At 45.0% G+C, this 20,076-nt stretch overlaps 2 protein-coding genes across 2 annotated transcripts in view; both read left to right on the forward strand.

Annotated features, from left to right (window-relative positions):
- The window catches only part of PLIN2 (perilipin 2), a 16,972-nt gene extending 5,324 nt beyond the window's left edge, over window positions 1-11,648 (forward strand). The window contains exons 6-8 of the mRNA XM_032300057.1: window positions 1,727-1,861; window positions 3,806-4,096; window positions 11,434-11,648. Of these exons, the coding sequence (XP_032155948.1) occupies window positions 1,727-1,861; window positions 3,806-4,096; window positions 11,434-11,568 (561 nt within the window). The 3' untranslated portion in view covers window positions 11,569-11,648. The remainder of the gene's footprint in view (window positions 1-1,726; window positions 1,862-3,805; window positions 4,097-11,433) is intronic.
- Window positions 11,649-16,758: 5,110 nt separating this feature from the next.
- HAUS6 (HAUS augmin like complex subunit 6) overlaps window positions 16,759-20,076 on the forward strand; it is a 58,927-nt gene continuing 55,609 nt past the window's right edge. The window contains exon 1 of the mRNA XM_032300109.1: window positions 16,759-17,344. Within this exon, the coding sequence (XP_032156000.1) occupies window positions 17,217-17,344 (128 nt within the window). The 5' untranslated portion in view covers window positions 16,759-17,216. The remainder of the gene's footprint in view (window positions 17,345-20,076) is intronic.

Consider the following 20,076-nt stretch of genomic DNA (forward strand, 5'->3'; position numbering starts at 1 on the left):
AAAAAAAAAAAAAAAAAAAGAATATGAAGACAACTCACAGAAAAAGAAGTATAAATAGTTGAAATATCTGAAGCAATGCTAATCTTGCTCTGAGGGGTCAAATACCGACACCTCTCTCTTGTCCTGCCATGCTGGAAATGTGGCTGTTGGCAATGGTGTAGAGAAAGAACCACACTTATGCAGCTCTTGCTCTAGGGGACTGATTCAAGAGACAGTTTTAGGAAAGTTACAAACATACCTATACTTTGAGCAATTTTACTTTTTATCCTACAGATGTGTATGTTTGTTTAAAGTTGCAAGAGACTATAACAATGCACAACCACTAACGTGACTAATTAAGGTGATATATCACAGTATCAATTTACTATGTAGCCATTAGAGGTTGCCAAGTTGGCCAGGTGTGGTGGTTCACGCCTGTAATCCCAGCATTTTGGGAGGCTGAGGCTGGTGGATCACGTGGTCAGGAGTTCGAGACCAGACTGACCAACATGGTGAAACCCCATCTCTATTAAAAATACAAAAAAAAAAAAAAAATTAGCTGGGCGTGGTTGTTCATGCCTGTAATCCCAGTTACAAAGGCTAAGGCAGGAGAATTGCTTGAACCCAGGAGGCAGAGGTTGCAGTGAGCCAAGATCACACCACTGCACTCCTGCCAGGGTGACAGAGCAAGACTTCGTCTCAAAAAAAAAAAAGGTTGCCAAGTTACAGAACAGTATGTACCATTCTGTACTGCCATAATAAAACCATTTCTTCCTGGAAGGGGAAATAGGGGGTTGGCAACAGGGAAGAGGAAGGTTGAATTGCTTTCTGTTATTTTAATCTAACTTACCCTTTACTCATATACACGTTACCTTTTAGTTGCTGGCTGGGCGCCGTGGCTCATGCCTGTAATTCTAACACTTTGGGAGGCCAAGGCAGGTGGATCACCAGAGGTCAGGAGTTTGAGACCAGCCTTGCCAACATGGTGAAAACCTGTTTCTACTAAAAATGTGAAAATTAGCTGGGCATGGTGACATATTCCTGTAATCCCAGCTACTAGGGAGGCTGAGTCAGGAAAATCGCTTGAACCTGGGAGACGGAGGTTGCAGTGAGCCATGATCATGCCACTGCTCTTCAGCCTGGGTGACAGAGCGAGACTCCCTTTCAAAAAAAAAAAAAAAATTTGGCCGGGCGCGGTGGCTCAAGCCTGTAATCCCAGCACTTTGGGAGGCCGAGGCGGGTGGATCACGAGGTCAAGAGATCAAGACCATCCTGGTCAACATGGTGAAACCCCGTCTCTACTAAAAATACAAAAAATTAGCTGGGCATGGTGGTGCGTGCCTGTAATCCCAGCTACTCAGGAGGCTGAGGCAGGAGAATTGCCTGAACCCAGGAGGCGGAGGTTGCGGTGAGCCGAGATTGCGCCATTGCACTCCAGCCTGGGTAACAAGAGCGAAACTCCGTCTCAAAAAAAAAAAAAAAAAATTTTTAGTTGCTTTACCTGTGCTGAACTGGAGGTGAATTTGGAGTCAGTGATTTAATAGTTAAATAGAGGCAGTAAAGAGCTACTACTGCTTGGTTAACTTACACATATTGATAATAAATAATAATGATAGCAGGAATAGATCTCATTCAACTCCAGGAAATTCTTAGTTTTTATGTTACCTAATTTCCATCATATATCTGCAAACAGACTAACATGAATGTCTGACATGTGTGTTTCTTTGTCTTGTTTCAATGTGTCTAGATTGAATTTGCCAGGAAGAATGTTCATAATGCCAATCAGAAAATCCAGGATGCTCAGGATAAACTCTGCCTCTCATGGGTGGAGTGGAAAAGGAGCGTTGGGTATGATGATACTGATGAGTCCCACTGTGCTGAGGTAAGATGACTGGGACAGTCATTTGCTAGTTTCCAAAGTTCTTACCAAACTTTTCAATTTTTCTATACTCTGCCTTAGAATACTCTTCTCTATCAAAAGGTTGAACAATACTTTGTGCATAGGTGGCTAGTTATGTGGCAGAAAAGCAAAACTATGCAGGGAGTAATTTTATTTAACAATCTGTGAATATACATATGCCCCAAGTGAGATACAACTAAACACAGGCCTTGCCCTCATAATGGGTACAGACTAACAGGGGATACAGCCAGCCATGCTGTCCTATTGTGTCTTTTTTTTTTTAACTGCTCCTTGCAGAAGAGGGCTACCCCATAGGCAGTATACTTAGAGTAGCCAAGTTCTGTTGTTTTTTAACAGCATAAATACAGGCACTATTGACCGGGGGTGGTGGCTCACACCTGAAATCTCAGAACTTTGGGAGGCCAAGGCGGGTGAATCACCTAAGGTCAGGAGTTCAAGACCAGCCTGGCCAACATGGAGAAACCTCATCTCTACTAAAAATACAAAATTAGCCAGGCATAGTGGTGTGCTTCTGTAGTCCCGGCTACTTGGGAGGCTGAGGCAGAGAATCCCTTGAACCCTGGAAGTGGAGGTTGCAGTGAGGTGAGATCATGTCACTGCACTCCTGCCTGGGTGACAAAGTGAAACTCCATCTCAAAAATACAGGCACTCTGAAAATTTATGGGATGACTATCTCAGGCAGGCTTAGAGTCAGGGTGGGTGAGTCACATGGCTTCCTAGAAGAGATTAATGGTAAGCTGAGAACTAATTGGTGAATAAACTAGGTGAAAGGGCAATAAGGGTATTAATGTTTCAGGCAGAAGACATAGCATCTTAGCTGAGCACAATAGCTCATACTTGTAATCCCAGCACTTTGGGAGGCCAAGGCAGGCAGATCACTTGAGCCCAGGAGTTCAGGATCAGTTTGGGCAATGGTGAAACCCCATCTTTACAAAAAATACAAGAATTAGCAGGGCTTGGTGATGTGCGCCTGTAGTCCTAGTTGGCTCGGGAGGCTGAGGTGGGAGGATCACCTAAGCCCGGGAGGTTGGGGCTACAGTGGGCCATGATTATGCTACTGCCAGCCAGTCTGGGCAACAGACTAAGACCCTATCTCAAAAAAGAAAGAAAGAAATATCCTCTTATAGTCCTAGAAAGTGGTTGTGTCCCAAAAGCTCTGAAGTGAGTATTAAACTGTTCGTTCATATCTTGCCATTTTACGTATATATTACACTACAAAGAGGGAATACATATATATATATAATAGTGTAACATATATATATTACACTACTACTAAGAAATATATTTCCATTCTTTTGGGTCTCCCCCACCTAATGTTTCTTCAGTTTAAGATGATGGGCCGGGCGCGGTGGCTCAAGCCTGTAATCCCAGCACTTTGGGAGGCCGAGGCGGGTGGATCACGAGGTCAAGAGATCGAGACCATCCTGGTCAACATGGTGAAACCCCGTCTCTACTAAAAAAAAAATACAAAATACATTAGCTGGGCATGGTGGCGCGTGCCTGTAATCCTAGCTACTCAGGAGGTTGAGGCAGGAGAATTGCCTGAACCCAGGAGGCGGAGGTTGCGGTGAGCCGAGATCGCGCCATTGTACTCCAGCCTGGGTAACAAGAGCGAAACTCCGTCTCAAAAAAAAAAAAGATGATGAACTTTGGAGACTTAGCCACTAGTTTGAATCCCCACCCACTTGTTTTCCAGTTGTTAACTGAAGCCATCTACTTAAACTCTAAGCTTGTATTCATATCTATGAAATGTGAATAATACCGCCGCACTCAGCATTGTAATGAGGATTTTTAAAAGCCAAAGAATCCACATATGTGGTGGACACATAACCAGCTTACTTTCATTGAACTAACCTTATACATAGCACTGTTGGATCCGCTACTAATTTTAAGTTTTATTTTTAGCACATCGAGTCACGTACTCTTGCTATTGCCCGAAACCTGACTCAGCAGCTCCAGACCACGTGCCACACCCTCCTGTCCAACATCCAAGGCTTACCACAGAACATCCAAGATCAGGCCAAGCACATAGGGGTGATGGCCGGCGACATCTACTCAGTGTTCCGCAGTGCTGCCTCCTTTAAGGAAGTGTCTGACAGCCTCCTCACTTCTAGCAAGGGGCAGCTGCAGAAAATGAAGGAATCTTTAGATGATGTGATGGATTATTTTGTTAACAACACGCCCCTCAACTGGCTGGTAGGTCCCTTTTATTCTCAGATGACTGAGTCTCAGAATGCTCAGGACCAAGGTGCAGAGATGGACAAGAGTAGCCAGGACGCCCAGCAATCTGAGCACAAAACTCATTAAACCTGCCTGTCACCAGTGCATGATGTGGCCAGCCAGGTGACACGTTTTGTTATGTTGAAATTAACCTGCTAGAAAACACTAAATTGGGAAGCAAGCAGCTGGTACAAAGGCCCTCAATTATATTATTTCCAGTTGAATTAAGAGCTTTAACATTTCTGGCATTAGCAGATGATTTCTGTTTACCTGGTAAGAAAAGAATGACAGGCTTGCCAAAGCCTAGCCAGAACTCACAAAAAATTCAAGTGCCCTTATGTTCTCATTCTGTGGCCAGTGTGTTGCCTCTGTTACTGTTTGTATTGAATAAAAACATCTTCATGTGGGCTGGGGTAGAAACTGGTGTCTGTTCTGGTATGATCTGAGCAGGCCTCTTTACTGGTTTATCTCATGATGATTGCTTGTACAACTTGATTTTAGTTTTTTTTTCTCAAATAGGAAAACTACCTTTGAATTCAATAAAAGTCACTGCAGGATAGACCAGTTACATGCTGTTTGTTCCATGTGCTTTGTGTGTTGCTTTCATAAAGTTGCTTAACCTGCATGACAGAGTTATTACACATACATGAATTTCAGTTGGCCTATGGGGGAATTTGGCAGAGTGAGACCACTGGAAGGCTAATGTTAAAAATGGGATGCTTGATAACAGATTTAACACAAATTAAAAAGTAATGTGCATATTCAAATTTTGCTAGGTGACAGTTGCTCTCTGTTTGCCAAGTTACTGGGCCCCTGTGAGTGGGTTTTTAAACCAGTAAAAGGACCTAGTCGTGTCTACCTAACTGAAAAAGAATCAGAACTGAAAGGAAGCAAGTGATTGTTTTCATCAGTGTCATGTAAAGGCATTGGGCATTTCTTGCCAGGAAACCGGTTTAAAGTGTGAGCCCTAAAAGGGAGATTCTTCAGTGTCCAGCCTGAGCTGGACTTAACTTACTGCATTTTCATTTTGAGAGAAAGTCACTAACCTCAGTTGTTTTTGGGGAGGTACTTATAGAAAACCATGTGAGACTAACTACAGGTGAAAAAACTAATCCCCCTGTAAAAAAGGGTTCTTCTTCCCACCTGCCTGTGGTATCCAGACTTCTAGTCCATCCACCATTGGTTATTTAGGAGCTATCCTGAATCGCCTCACACAGTTGCAATATGTCAAACTAGTTTTTAAAAGCCAGTCTCAGAACTTGTGTAATAGGCCGGGCACTGTGGCTCACACCTGTAATCCCAGCCCTTTGGGAGGCTGAGGCAGGCAGATCACCTGAGGTCAGGTGTTTGAGACCAGCCTGACCAATGTGAACTGAAGTCTAACTCAGATTTGTCTCCTTCTATCCTGGTTCACCCCTTTCCATGAAAACAAGGAAGCAGCACATAACTTTACATGCTCCTTTGGTGTGAATGAACCTAGTAAAGATTTTTATTGGCCAGGCACATTGGCTTATGCCTATAATCCCAGCACTTTGGGAGGCTGAGGTGGACGGATCACCTGAGGTCAGGAGTTTGAGACCAGCCTGGCCAACATGGTGAAACCCCATCTCTACTAAAAATACGAAAATTAACTGGGCATGGTGGCTGGCACCTGTAATCTTAGCTACTCAGGAGGCTAAGGCAGGAGAATCGTTTGAACCCAGGAGGCGGAGGTGGCAGTGAGCCGAGATGTGCCATTGTACTCTAGCCTGGACGACACAGTAAGACTCTTGTCTCCAAAAAAAAAAAAAAATCCACAAAAAATTACTGGGGGGGGTTGTTTGCACCCGGTAATCCTGGCTACTAGGGGGCTGAGGCACAAGAATCCCCTGAACCAGGGAGGTGGAGTTTGCAATGAGACGGGATCATGCTACTGTATTCCTGTCTGGGCAACAGTGAGAACCTGTCTCAAAAAAAAAGAAAAAATTTTTTCAAGTTATAAAATTTTTCTCCTCAGTGCAACTCCAGAAATTAGTAAACAGGTGAGCTGAGTTGGAGGGTGGGAACTCCCTGAGATACTTGAAGCTGCTTTTTAATTTTTTTTGCAGATAAGGAGCTTCTGGTTTTGGGAAGGATGGACTTTTGTGATTTATGGGTTTCCAGGACAGAGTCTATTCACTCACTTGCCTCCCTGTTCCCAGTGACTGGCATTTTCTAAAGCCTCTGCCTCTTAAATTTTCTTTCTTTCTTTTTTCTTTTTCTTTTTTTTTCTTGAGGTAGAGTCTCGCTCTGTTTCTCAGGCTGGAGTGCAATGGTACAGTCTCGGCTCACTGTGACCTCTGCCTTCCAGGCTCAACCCATTCTCCTGCCTCAGCCTTTCAAGTAGCTGCAATTACAGGTGTGCGCCACCATGCCCTGCTAGTTTTTGTATTTTTAGTAGAGATGGGGTTTCACCATGTTGGCCAGGCTGGTCTGAAACTCCTGACCTCAGGTGACCTGCCTACCTCAGCCTCCCATAGTGCTGGGATTACAGGTGTCAGCTATTGCACCTGACTGAATTTTTTTTTCTTAGTCCAAATCACCCTGCCCCTTTGTGCCTCAAAACTCCCAGGACTGGTATTTTGCAGTTTATTCCAGTTGATTGGAAAATTGATAAGCTACAGTTATACACATGCTTTCTTATTTTGAACATATACTTTTGTGTTTCCCCATTATCAGAGTATATAGTGTGTTACTTAAGTTAGTGTAGATTTTTAAAAAAAGAAGAGTTGTAGTGCTTACTGAATAGCTTATGAAAAGGAGGAAGGTCTCAAAGCTCTTCCTGAGCAGGGACAGAATAAAATGTAGACCATTCTTAGCTTCTAGAACACCAGCATCCCTTGCTTTTTGCCGTGAGCTGTGCACATTGGTCATGGTTTTGCTGTCTTTGTGTTTCAAGTTTGTGTCTACATGCATTTCGTTCATTTGTCAACATGTCTCAGGATTTGTGGTGTTCTGGCTTTTTTTTTTTTTTTTTTTTTTTTTTGAGATGGGCTGGAGTGGAGTGGTACGATTGGCTCACTGCAACCTTCGCCTTCCAGGCTCAAGCAATTCTTCCACCTCAGTGTCCTGAGTATCAGGGATCACAGGCATGCACAACCACACCCGGCAAATTTTTGTGTTTTTGTAAAGTCGGGGTTTCACCATGTTGCCCAGGCTGGTCTCGAACTCCTGAGCTCAAGTGATCCACCCACCTCAGCCTGCCAAAGTGCTGGGATTCCAGGCCTGAGCCACTGAATCCAGCCTGTTTTCTCACATCTTGCAGCTTCATTGTTGCATAAACTGGCAGAAAATTTTTGTTTTATCGACTTTTTTCCTTCAGAAAACAATTGTTTTGAGGGAAAATACTAAGGCTAACACAAGTATCTAACCATGGTAAGTTCGTACACATGGGACTGCATGAAGCCTGGCATGGTGTGCCTGAGGGAGTGTTCAAGAATGTTTTTTCCTTTGCCTGTAATAATAATAATATAGTCTTTCTAGTTTGTCCTCTGCAGAAATGCAAAGAAACATGATGCATTGGCCATTAACCTCTGAGCCTCAGTTTTCTCATCTATTAAGTTAATGTTGCCACAACAGATGGAAGTGAGTGTTGAGGATGGGGATGTGTTTTTCTAATTTGCACTAGAGGCATGGGGACATCATCTGTGGGACCGTGACATGTAGTATCTTTAACTTGGCAGTTCAGGTGTGAGTATATAATACCAGCTAATGGTTAGGAAAATGTATCCACTTTGATAAGGCAGTTATAGGTATTAAAGAGCTAATGAAACTGGTATGTACCTATAGTCTCAGTTACTCAGGTGGCTGGGACAGGAAGATTGCTTGAGCCCAGGAGTTCAAGGCTGCGGAAAAAAAAAAAAAAACAATTAATGAAGTGAAAAGGAAAAAGCTAAAATTTGATTTACATAAGATACCTAAGATACAGGGCTCGAGGTCAGCTTAAGCCAAAGACTTGTTTTATGGTATCTTTCTTGTTTACCTTTTGAGATTCTTTTTTTTTTTTTTTTGGAGATGGAGTTTCGCTCTTGTTACCCAGGCTGGAGTGCAATGGCGCGATCTCGGCTCACCGCAACCTCCGCCTCCTGGGTTCAAGCAATTCTCCTGCCTCAGCCTCCTGAGTAGCTGGGATTACAGGCACGCGCCACCATGCCCAGCTAATTTTTTGTATTTTTAGTAGAGACGGGGTTTCACCATGTTGACCAGGATGGTCTCAATCTCTTGACCTCGTGATCCACCCGCCTAGGCCTCCCAAAGTGCTAGGATTACAAGCATGAGCCACCGCGCCCGGCCTACCTTTTGAGATTCTGATGCTACGTCCCTCCCTCCACCCCAAAGTGGACTTCTTTGGAACTGAACTTATAAAACTTTAGTTTTAGAAATTACTGACTCCTGAAAAAAAAAAGAAAAGGTATCAATTTGACCCTTACTGGGCTAGACACAGGTCATATCTTTAGGACTGGTTAGGGTTAAGGCTTTCTAACTAATCATCCTAAGCTGAGAGTCAAGAATAGAGTGCTCAGAAGGAAAAGACTGAATCAGAAAATTAAACTCTCAGTTGGTGGTGAGACAGTGAGAGGCAGGCGGCCTATACATTGTTGAGTTTGCCAGATGAAACTGCTGATTAACACAGTGCATTTTTAATTGTTAAGATTGGCCGAGTGCAGTGGCTCATACCTGTAATCCTAGCACTTTGGGAGGCCAAGTCGGCAGATCACTTGACACCAGGAGTTCAAGGCCAGCCTGGTCAACCTGGTCAAACCCCACCTTTACTAAAGATACTAAATTAGCTGGGCATGGTGGCTTGCTCCTGTAATTCAAGCTACTGAGACTTGAGAATGCTTGAACCTGGGAGGCGAAGGTTGCAGTGAGCCAAGACTGCACCACTGCACTTCAGCCTGGGCGACAGAGCAAGACTCAGTCTCAAAGAAAAAAAGGAAATTGTTAAGATTGCCAGTAAGAGCCGGGCGCGGTGGCTCACGCCTGCAATCCCAGCACTTTGGGAGGCCGAGGCGGGTGGATCACGAGGTCAAGAGATCGAGACCATCCTGGTCAACATGGTGAAACCCCGTCTCTATGAAAACTACAAAAAAATTAGCTGGGCATGGTGGCGCGTGCCTGTAATCCCAGCTACTCAGGAGGCTGAGGCAGGAGAATTGCCTGAACCCAGGAGGCGGAGGTTGCGGTGAGCCGAGATCGCGCCATTGCACTCCAGCCTGGGTAACAAGAGCGAAACTCCGTCTCCAAAAAAAAAAAAAAAAAGATTGCCAGTAAGATGACTAAGTGAAATGATAGGAAGACAGTTGAAAGAAAAATGTTTGCGGTGGGAGGTAGACAGAATTGCCTGGGATTCTTCTCTTGCTTAAACTGGGCCTGCAGATTAGCAATATAATATGAAATATAATACAACAAAAGGCTTTGAATCTCAAAAGGGAGCCTAGTCTTGATACAGAATATACTTTCTAGGTTTTTAGCTTGGTACAGGTTTTATGAAAGTGCCATTTGAGAGTGCCATATAAAAGATAGTAGAGCTAGCCAGCCATGGTAGCTCATACCTGTAATCCCAGCACTTTGGGAGGCCAAGGCAGGCAGATCACCCGAGGTCAGGAGTTCAAAACCAGCCTGGCCAACATGATGAAATCCTACCTCTACTAAAAATACAAAAATTATCTGGGTGTGGTGGCCCATGCCTATAATCCCAGGTACTTGGGTGGCTGGGGCAGGAGAATCACTTGAACCTGGGAGGTAGAGGTTGCAGTGAGCCAAATTCACACCACTGCGCTCTAGCCTGGGTGACAGTAAGCCTACATCTCAAAACAATAAAATAAAACAAAAATCCAATGTCAGATTTTCCATTTTTTTTTTTTTTTTTATTTGGAGACGGAGTTTCAGCCTTGTTACCCAGGCTGGAGTGCAATGGCGCGATCTTGGCTCACCGCAACCTCCGCCTCCCGGGTTCAGGCAATTCTCCCGCCTCAGCATCCTGAGTAACTGGGATTACAGGCACGCACCACCATGCCCAGCTAATGTTTTGTATTTTTAGTAGAAACGGGGTTTCACCATGTTGACCAGGATGGTCTCGATCTCTTGACCTCGTGATCCACCCGCCTCGGCCTCCCAAAGTGCTGGGATTACAGGCTTGAGCCACCACGCCCGGCCCAGATTTTCCATTTTTAAGTGTACAATTCTGTGGGATTAAGCACATTCACAGTGTTATACAACCGTCACCATTATATTCATCTTAAGTGCAAATTCTATACCCATTAAACAATAACTCCAGGATGGGCGAGGTGGCTCACACCTATAATCACAGCACTTTGGGAAGCCAAGGCAGGTGGATCACTTGAGGTCAGGAGTTCAAGACTAGCTTGGCCAACATGGTGAAACCCATCTCTACTAAGAAATACAAGTAGCTGGGATTACAGGCCTGTGCCACCACAGTGGCGCAGGTGGCAGTGTATGCCTGTAGCTGGGCATGGTGGCAGTGCATGACTGTAATCCCAGTTACTTGGGAGGCTGAGTCAGGAGAGTCACTTGAACCTAGGAGGCAGAGGTTGCACTGAGCAGAGATTATACCACTGCACTTCAACCTGGGGGACAGAGCGAGACTCCATCTCAAAAAAAAAAACCCACAATAACTCCCCAAATCCCTTATTCCCTTCTGTCTATTTTTTTGAGGGATTTTTGCTGTTGTTAGCTGTTTCTCTTCTGTTAGGTAATCAGCTACTTTTTTCCCTCCACTATCAAGATTCTAGACTTTAGTAATATGTTGCATGTTATTAATGTTCTTGTTTTAATCTGTTGTTTGCTAAGAAACATTACTTAGCTTATGGAAATTGTATATAAAGTAAGATTCTTTGTCCCTAAAGGCTTTCCTATGCAGAGAAGAGGTAAGGTTTTGTGATAGCTGTTTGAAAATAAAAATACCTTTTGTTTCCTCAGTTGCTAGACATTTCCCTAGACACTTGCTTATGGAAAAGTGGGGGAATTACTGTTTTTAAGAAAGTAACAGATTAATAGTTGAATAACGAGAAATGCTTTATATCTGGTATTTTTTAAAAAGCCTTCATCGACTAGGTTCCACCACTAGTTAGTTTCCTTTTTTAAAAGATTTCCTTAGTGCTTTTATAATCTGAGGGAATTGCGGGAATAAGACCACAAACATCTTTTCAAAAAGCACAGCTATGGACAAAGCAAGGTTCACCTACATGCACTAAAGTCTCCATGAGCTCACATGGACTTCACAACTCACTTCATCAGTGTTTGTTTCAATATCCGAGATTCTTCTTTTACAGGTGTTTGATTTCACCACCATAGACTTGGCATCTGAGACTGATGAAATTCCAGATATAATAGCTTTGGAAGAGGAGAACAGATCAAATCATTCACATGCTAATGGCTTTGTCCCCTCATGGCAAAATGGTGAATAACTAACAACAACAACAAAATACCCCTAGGCCAGGCGAGGTAGCTCCTGCCTGTAATTCCAGCACTTTGGGAGGCCGAGGCAGGTGGATCATGAGGTCAGGAGTTCAAGACCAGCCTGTCCAAGATGATAAAACCCGTCTCAACTAAAAATTATAGGAAAAACAGCCAGTGCGGTGGCACGCGCCTGTAATCCCAGCTACTCGGGAGGCTGAGACAGGAGAATTGCTTGAACCCGGGAGGTATCAGTTGCAGGGTGCTGAGATCGCGCCACTGCATTCCAGTCTGGGTGACAGAGCAAGATTCTGTCTCAAAAAAAAAAAAAAAAAAAAAAAAAAATCCCTTTTGGTTGAATACACAATTCATATTAGATTGAACTTCCTGTTTTTATTCCTGTGGCTTTGAAGAGTGTTAATCTATTTTTTGGCTATGTTGAGCTTAATCGCAATAAAACACTGATCTAAACTTTTGTAAGAGATCATAGTTCTGTGTCATATATCCTTTAATATAATTATTTAAAGTTTAATTGCTGAAATACTTATAATAAAAACTGGGCTGCATAATCTTGACTTCATGAGTTTTTTCCCCACTGGTATAGTGCACATTTGTTGTCTTTTGGTCTCCCATGATTCATTCATGCTGCTTTTGAGGGTCTCAGTGGGGATAGTGGTCCAGGTTTTTGCTTTCCCTTACCCTAGCGGTGGGCATGTGACCAAAAGCAGATCAACTGGGAGGAAGCATAGCATGATGAGTAAGGGCTCAGCCTCTGGATTCTAATCTGGCTCTGCCAGTTACTGGGTGATAGTGAGCAGGTTACTTAATTTCTCTGTACCTCATTTTTTTAATCTGTAAAACAGGAATAGCGCTAGGTTTGCTATAAAGCTTAGATAATTAACATTTGCGAAAAGCTTAGAGCACTGCCTGGGACAGAGTAGCATTAAGTATTAGTTGCCTGTAATCCCAGCACTTTGGGAGGCCAAGGCTAGTGGATCGCTTGAGGTCAGGGATTTGACACCAGCCTTCAACATGGTGAAACACTGTCTCTACTAAAAATATATATTAAAAAAAAAAAGAAGAAAAAGAAAAAACAAATTAGCCAGGGTGTGGTGGTGCAGGCCTGTGATCCCAGCTACTCAGGAGGCTGAGGCAGGAGACTCGCTTGAACCGAGGGGGTGGAGGTTGCAGTGAGCCCAGTTTGCGCCATTGCACTCCAGTCTGGGTAAGAGAGTGAGACTCGATCTCAAAAAAAAAAAAAAAAGTATTAGTTAAGGGAGTGAATTGTAGAAGCAATCTGGGGCAGTGGCTCACACTTATAATCCCAGCAGTTTGGGAGGCTAAGGTGGGAGGATCACTTCAGCCCAGGAGTTCCAGATCAGCCAGGGCAATATAGTAAGACCTTCTCTCTACAACAGCAACAAAAAAACCTTAAAAAATTAGGCTGGGCATGGTGACTCACATCTATAATTCTAGTACTTTGGGAGGCCAAGGCAGGTGGATCACTTGAGGTTAGGAGTTCCAGACCACCCCGGCCAACATGGTGAAACCCTGCCTCTACTAAAAATACAAACAGGCTGGGCGCGGTGGCTTACACCTGTAATCCCAGCACTTTGGGAGGCCAAGGTGGGCGGATCACCTGAGGTCGGGAGTTTGAGACCAGCCTGACCAACATGGAGAAACCCCATCTTAAAAAAAAAAAATGCAAACATTAGCCGGTTGTGGTGGTGGGTGACTGTAATCCCAGCTACTTGGGAGGCTGAGGTGGGAGGATTCTAGGCTAGTCTGGAATTCCCGGCCTCAAATGATCCTCCTGCCGTGGCCTCCTAAAGTGCTGGGATTACAGACAGGCATGAGCCACCGTGCCTAGCTGCCAAATCTTCTTAGAATGAGGCCTAGTGAGTGAGGACTAAACTCTGACCTTTTTTCTTTCTGGCCCAAATTCCTAACTACCGAATTTAAGGAGTCATGTCCTATAAACCATGAAAATCTCATCAGATGGATTTTGTTTAACCCTATACAACCCAGCTTACTTTCCAACCTGACTCTGACATAATATCACATGACAGATAAAGAAGGAAATAAACATATTTTTTTTCTGAAAATATGTTTCTTTGGTATATTTTGAAATGCACCCGCAAAGCCATCGCTTACGGGGGGAAATCTATATCTGTAAAGAAGCTGGCCAGGTGCCGTGGCTCATGCTTGTAATCCCAGCACTTTGGGAGGCTGAGGCAGAAAGATCACCTGAGGTCCAGAATTCCAGACCATCCTGGTCAACACGGTGAAACCCTGTCTCTACCAAAAGTACAAAAATTAGGTGGGCATGGTGGTGCATGCTTGTAATCCCAGCTACTTGGAAGGCCGAGGCAGGAGAATTACTTGAACCGAGGAGACAGAGGTTGCACTGAGCCAAGATTGGGCCACTCCACTCCTGCCTGAGTGATACAGTGAGACTCCGTCTCAGAAATAAACAAATAAAAGAATCTCTACTGAAATAAGTAGATCTTTCCTCTGGCAGGCCCTCCCAATCCTAAAGAGATTAACTGAGAATCCAGTACTCACTGTGTCACCCAGTCTGGATTATACCCAGGCTTGTGATCTCAGCTCCCTGCAACCTCTGCCTCCCGGGTTCAAGCGATTCTTCTGCCTCAGCCTGCCTCCGGAGTACTTGGGATTACAAGTGTCTGCCACCATGCCTGGCTAATTTTTGTCCTTTTAGTAGAGATGGGGTTTTACAATGTTGGCCAGGCTGATCTCGAACTCCTGACCTCAGGTGATCTGCCTGCCTTGGCCTCTCAAAATGCTGGGATTACAGGTGTGAGCCACCATGCGCAGTCTTAATTTTTTTTTTTTGAGACAGGGTCTTGCTCTGTTGCCCAGACTGGCATGCAGTGGTATAATCTGGATTCACTGCAACCTCTGCCTTCTGGGCTGAAGCAATCTGCTGGCCTCAGCCTCCCAAAGTGTTTGAATTACAGGTGTGAGCCAGATTCCAGTGCTTATGGGTGGCCACCTATGAGACTTTATCCGTTGTTTTTTTTTTTTTTTTTTTTTTTTGTTAGATGGGGGTTTGCTACTGTTGCCCAGGCTGGAGTGCAATGGCATGATCTCAGCTAACCGTAACCTCTGCCTCTCGGGTTCAAGCAATTCTCCTGCCTCAGTCTCTCAAGTAGCTGGGATTACAGGTATGTGTCATCACACCCAGCTAATTTTGTATTTTTAGTGGAGACAGGGTTTCCCCATGTTGGTCAGGCTGGTCTCGAACTCTCAACCTCAAGTGATCCGCCTGCCTTGGCCTCCCAAAGTGTTGGGAATACAGGTGTGAGCCACCGCACCTGCCCCAATCAAAAAAACTTTGAGTCCACCTGTGACCTGAACCCTCCACCTTGAGTTGCCTCACCTTTCTGTACAGAACCAATGTATACCTCATATGTACTGACTGATGTCTTATATCTCCCCTAAAACTGTATAAAACCAAGCTATAGCCCCACCATCTTGGGCACATATTCTCAGGAACTCTTGAGACTGTGCCTCAGGCATGATCACTCATATTTGGCTTAGAATAAACCTCTTTACATATTTTGTTAGAGGAACCCCTGCTTACCAGGCCTCTGGTTTAATAAAACATGACCAGAGTGACTCCATCTTAAAGTAGCTAGGCACTTACAAGGCTACTATAAAATTAACGCTTATGGTCTAAAAATAGCCACATTCTAAACTGACCACCAATTATAATTACAGAATATTTATGGCCATATAGGATATCTCCCATCAAGCCTGCAGAATGTCCAGATTCATGGTCTGTTGAGAGATTTATGGTCTCTGAAAGCACAGTATCCCTACCTTTAGTAAGCACATCTGCACATTGCAAGTTTAATTACAGCTCCTTATAGTTTCTCGTAAGTAGAGACACTAACAAAGGACCGTGTGTTCCTTCCCCTGCTTTCTGAGGTTGCTCTGGTCTTCAACGGCGTAGTTTCCAATAAACTCACTTCCTTCATTTGTGCTCCATGACTCACCTCAAATTATTTCCTGCACAAGATCCAAGAACCTTCTCTTTGGGTCTGGATCAGGACTCTCTTTTTTCAGACAACAATTTTACAGAGTTTGACTCTTTTTGTCGACAAGAGTCAGAGATTTTTTTTGTTGTTGTTGTTCTTTTGCTTTGAGAAGGGTCTTGCTCTGTCACCTAGACTGAACCTTCCAGGGTCAAGTGATTTTCCCACCTCAGCCTCCTGAGTAGCTGCACTACAGGCATGCACCACCAGAAAGGAGTCAGAGATCTTACAGATGACCTCCACAATGAAGAGCTATGGGTGACAGCATAAACTTCAAAAGGTGGTTGTAGGCTTGGCACGGTGGCTCATGCCTTGGGTGGCCAATGTGGGCAGATCTCTTGAGCCCAGGAGCTCAAGCCCAGCCTAGGCAACATGGTAGGTCTCTCTCTCTCTCTCCCCGCCCCCCCAGTCCCCCTCCTCTATCTCTCTCTTTTTTTAAAGGTGGTTATAGTGAAGCAGGAGGCAATAATTGCCAGAGGTGGCAATGAGTTTTAAGCAGGTTACCCAATCCACTTCCAGGCCCTGTTCTTTGTGGGGTTTGTGATAGGCAACAGCTGTCAATTAAGAGGACTGCAGGCGGCTGAAGGCAGTGACTCATGCCTGTAATCCCAGCACTTTGGGATGCCGAAGCAGGTGGATCACCTGGGGTCAGGAGTTTGAGACCAGCCCGGCCAACATGGTGAAACCCCGTTTCTATTAAAAATACAAAAAATTAGCCAGGTGTGGTGGCGGACGCCTGTAATTCCAGCTACTAGGGAGGCTGAGGCAGAAGAATCGCTTGAATCAGGGAGGCAGAGGTTGTAATGAGCCAAGATCGCACCACTGCACTCCAACCTGGGCAACAAGAGAAAAACTCCGTCAAAAAAAAAAAAAAAAAAAAAAAAAAAAAAAGACTGCAGCGGGAGTAGAGAGCCAGATTTCATTTAGAGCAGGAAAAGGAACATCCAGCATTTGAGGGCATAGATTTTGCTAATGACAGATATGAGGCTCAGAGATTACGTGACTTGATCAGAGTCACAGCGAGCATAGTTGAGGATGGAACCAGTGCTTTTTCTCTACACCGACGCACTGTGCTCCATTTATGGTTTTTATGTGACGTAACAACTAGGATGGGACCCACACACCAAGAATCTGAAACCCGAAGGTCCGAGAATCTGCGCAAGACAGCGGTTACGCAAGCGCGGAACAATTCGCTGGCTGCGCAATGCCCTGTGGGTCGTGTAGTTTCTGGGCTGGGCATGACCGGAAGGAGGAGAGAAGGGCGCATTGCATGGCGGGAGATATAGTCCTCCCGGGAAGTCCCTCCTTCCTCGGAAGCCTGGCGGCGCCGGCGCACACTGCTCTTCCTTAAGGGCGGGAGTCTCGGTTTGTGGCGGGTTCGATGAGGCGGTTGTGGCCGCACTACCGTTAGAAGCTCAATTTCCCGGAGGCTCTAAGGCCCTTTGAGGCGAAATGGCTCCGGGCGAGAAAGGAGCAGGGGGTGGCAAAGGAAGGGCCGCCGCGGCCTCAGGCTGACCGTAGGGTGGGATCCTGAGGGCCCTCCAAGTTCCCTGGGCTTGCCGCTTTCTTTCTTTGCCGCCAGCGTGCCTACCGCGAGGATGAGCTCGGCCTCGGTCACCGCTTTCGAGAAGGAGCATCTGTGGATGTATCTGCAGGTGCTCGGCTTCGAACCAGGCCCGGCGACCATTGCTTGCGGAAAGATCGTGTCGCACACGCACCTCGGAGTGTAAGGAGGCTGGGGCCGGCGGGGCGAGGGAGGCTGAGTCAGGGGACGCCGGGGGACTCGCCCTTTTGTAGACCCCGGAGGTTGATTAATCACAGTTGGTTGAGCGGTTACTCTGTGCCAGGAACTGGCTGCAAAGCTCCTACTCCCAGTTGCTGCCAGCCTGGTGGCAGAGACAGACAGTAAATAATGGAAGAGTGCCTGAAGCGCTCTGCTGGGGAGTGCGAAAGTCAGCAGATGGGCTGAAAGTAAAACTGGAGGGGCAGCTTAACTCGGCCTCGGTGGTGGAGGGATGACGCGTGGTAGTGGAAGAGCATGGAAAACACGGTACAAACACCTTTAACTTTATAGTTTTTACTTTTTGAATTAGGAAAGTAAGGCGTGCTAGACAGCATAAAACAATAGAGAGGGATATTAAAAACTAATACCCTTTTAATGAAAAGTATGGAAAGTAAAAGCCCCTTTGCTGCTTTTTCCACTTATGTTAAGGTTATGGATCCCTCCCAATAACCCACTGAAAAGGACTCTGTTTGTATTTCTGTGTTTTATGAACTTTAGCCAGTGTCTTTATTTAGTCATTCTTACTGTAGGCCAAGAGGAATTTGGGATATATACATTGGCCATCTTCTATTCTCCTCAATCTGTTTGACTTTTGTAAATTATATAATTTCAGTTCTTCTAGTAGCTGTTTGTTTGTTTGTTTGTTTTTGTTTTTGGATACGGAATCTGGCTCTGTTGCCCAGGCTGGAGGGCAGTGGCCTGATCTCAGCTCACTGCAACTTCCACCTCCTGGGTTCAAGCAATTCTCCTGTCTCAGCCTTTGGCGTAGCTGGGATTACAGGCCCCTGCCACTGCACCCAGCTACCCCTGTGTCTTTAGAGTCCTTTTCAGTGTGTTATTGGGAGGGATCCACCATCATTTTGTTTTTTCTTTCTTTTTTCCTTAAAAAAATATGTTATCATTTTATTTTTTTTATTTTTTATTTTTTTTGAGACGGAGTTTCGCTCTTGTTACCCAGGCTGGAGTGCAATGGCGCGATCTCGGCTCACTGCAACCTCCGCCTCCTGGGTTCAAGCAATTCTCCTGCCTCAGCCTCCTGAGTAGCTGGGATTACAGGCACGTGCCACCATGCCCAGCTAATTTTTTGTAGTTTTAGTGGAGACGGGGTTTCACCACGTTGACCAGGATGGTCTCGATCTCTTGACCTCGTGATCCACCCGCCTTGGCCTCCCAAAGTGCTGGGATTACAGGCTTGAGCCACCGCGCCCGGCCTCATTTTAGAGGTAGCAGCTAACCATGCTGCCCAGACTGGTCTCAAAATTCCTGGGCTCAGGCAATCCTTCTGCTTCGGTCTTCCAAAGTGCTGGGATTACAGATGTGAGCCACTGTACTGGCATTTTTTTTTTTTTTTTTTTTTTGAGACAGTTTCTCTCTGTCACCCAGGCTGGAGTGCAGTTGTGTGATCACAGCTCACTGCATCCTCCAACTCCTGGGCTCAGGTGATCCTCCCACTTCAGCCTACTGAGGAGCTGGGACCGCAGGTCATGGCACCATGCCTAGGGTCAGTGTGTTGTCCAGGCTGGTCTTGAGCTCCTGGCCTCAAGTGATCCCCCTGCCTTGGCCACTCTAAGTGCTGGAATTACAGATGTGAGCCACTGAGCCTGGCCTGTTTTCTTTTATTGATGTGTAGTAGCTGTACCTATTTTTGGGATATAAAATTTTTGATATTTTGATACAATTAAACAATGCATAAGAATCAGAGACTGGGCGTGGTGGCTCATGTCTATAATCCCAGCACTTTGGGAGGCCAGGGTGGGCAGATAACTGGAGGTCTGGAGTTTGAGACCAGCCTGACCAACATGGAGAAACCGCATCTCTACTAAAAATACAAAATTAGCCCAGTGTGGTGACACATGTCTGTAATCCCAGCTGCTTGGGAGGCTGAGGCAAGAGAATCATTGAACCTGGGAGGCGGCAGTTGGGATGAGCTGGTATAGTGCCATTGCACTCCAGCTTGGGCAACAAAAGCGAAACTCTGTCTCAAAGAAAAAAAAAAAGAATCAGATCAGGGTAACTGGGATAGCCATTACCTCAGACATTTATCTTTCCTTTGTGTTGGAAACATTACAGTTCTCTTCTAGCTATTTTAAGATATACAATAAATTATTATTAACTATAATTTCATTTCAGCACTATTGAACACTAGAACTTATTCCTTCTAACTGTATTTCTGTGCCCATTAATCAACTTCTCTTCATCCCTCCCTGCCTCCTCTTCCTTTGCTAAACTGTGTTAACCACCATTCTACTCTCTACCTCCATGAGGTCCCCTTTTTTGCTCTCACATGTGAGAACATGTAATACTTGTCTTTCGATGCCTGGCTTATTTCACTTAAGATAATGACCTCCGGTTCCATCCACGTTGATGCAGATGACAGGATTTTCTTCTTTTTGTGTGGTTGATTAATGTTCCATTGTGTATATATACCACAATTTCTTTATCCATTCATCTGTTTTCTTTTTCCTTTTTTTTTTTTTTTGAGATAGAATCTCGCCGTGTTGCCTAGGCTGGAGTGCAATGTCACGATCTCAGCTCACTACAACCTCCACCTCCTGGGTTCAAGTGGTTCTCCTGCCTCAGCCTCCTGAGTAGCTGGGATTACAGGTGCCTGCCACCATGGCTGGCTAATTTTTTTTTTTTTTTTTTTTTTTTTTTTGGTATACCTGCCAGGGAGT

This window comes from Sapajus apella, unplaced genomic scaffold (assembly GCF_009761245.1).
Source record: "Sapajus apella isolate SASKATOON/1434 unplaced genomic scaffold, GSC_monkey_1.0 scaffold42, whole genome shotgun sequence".
NCBI lineage: Eukaryota > Metazoa > Chordata > Mammalia > Primates > Cebidae > Sapajus > Sapajus apella.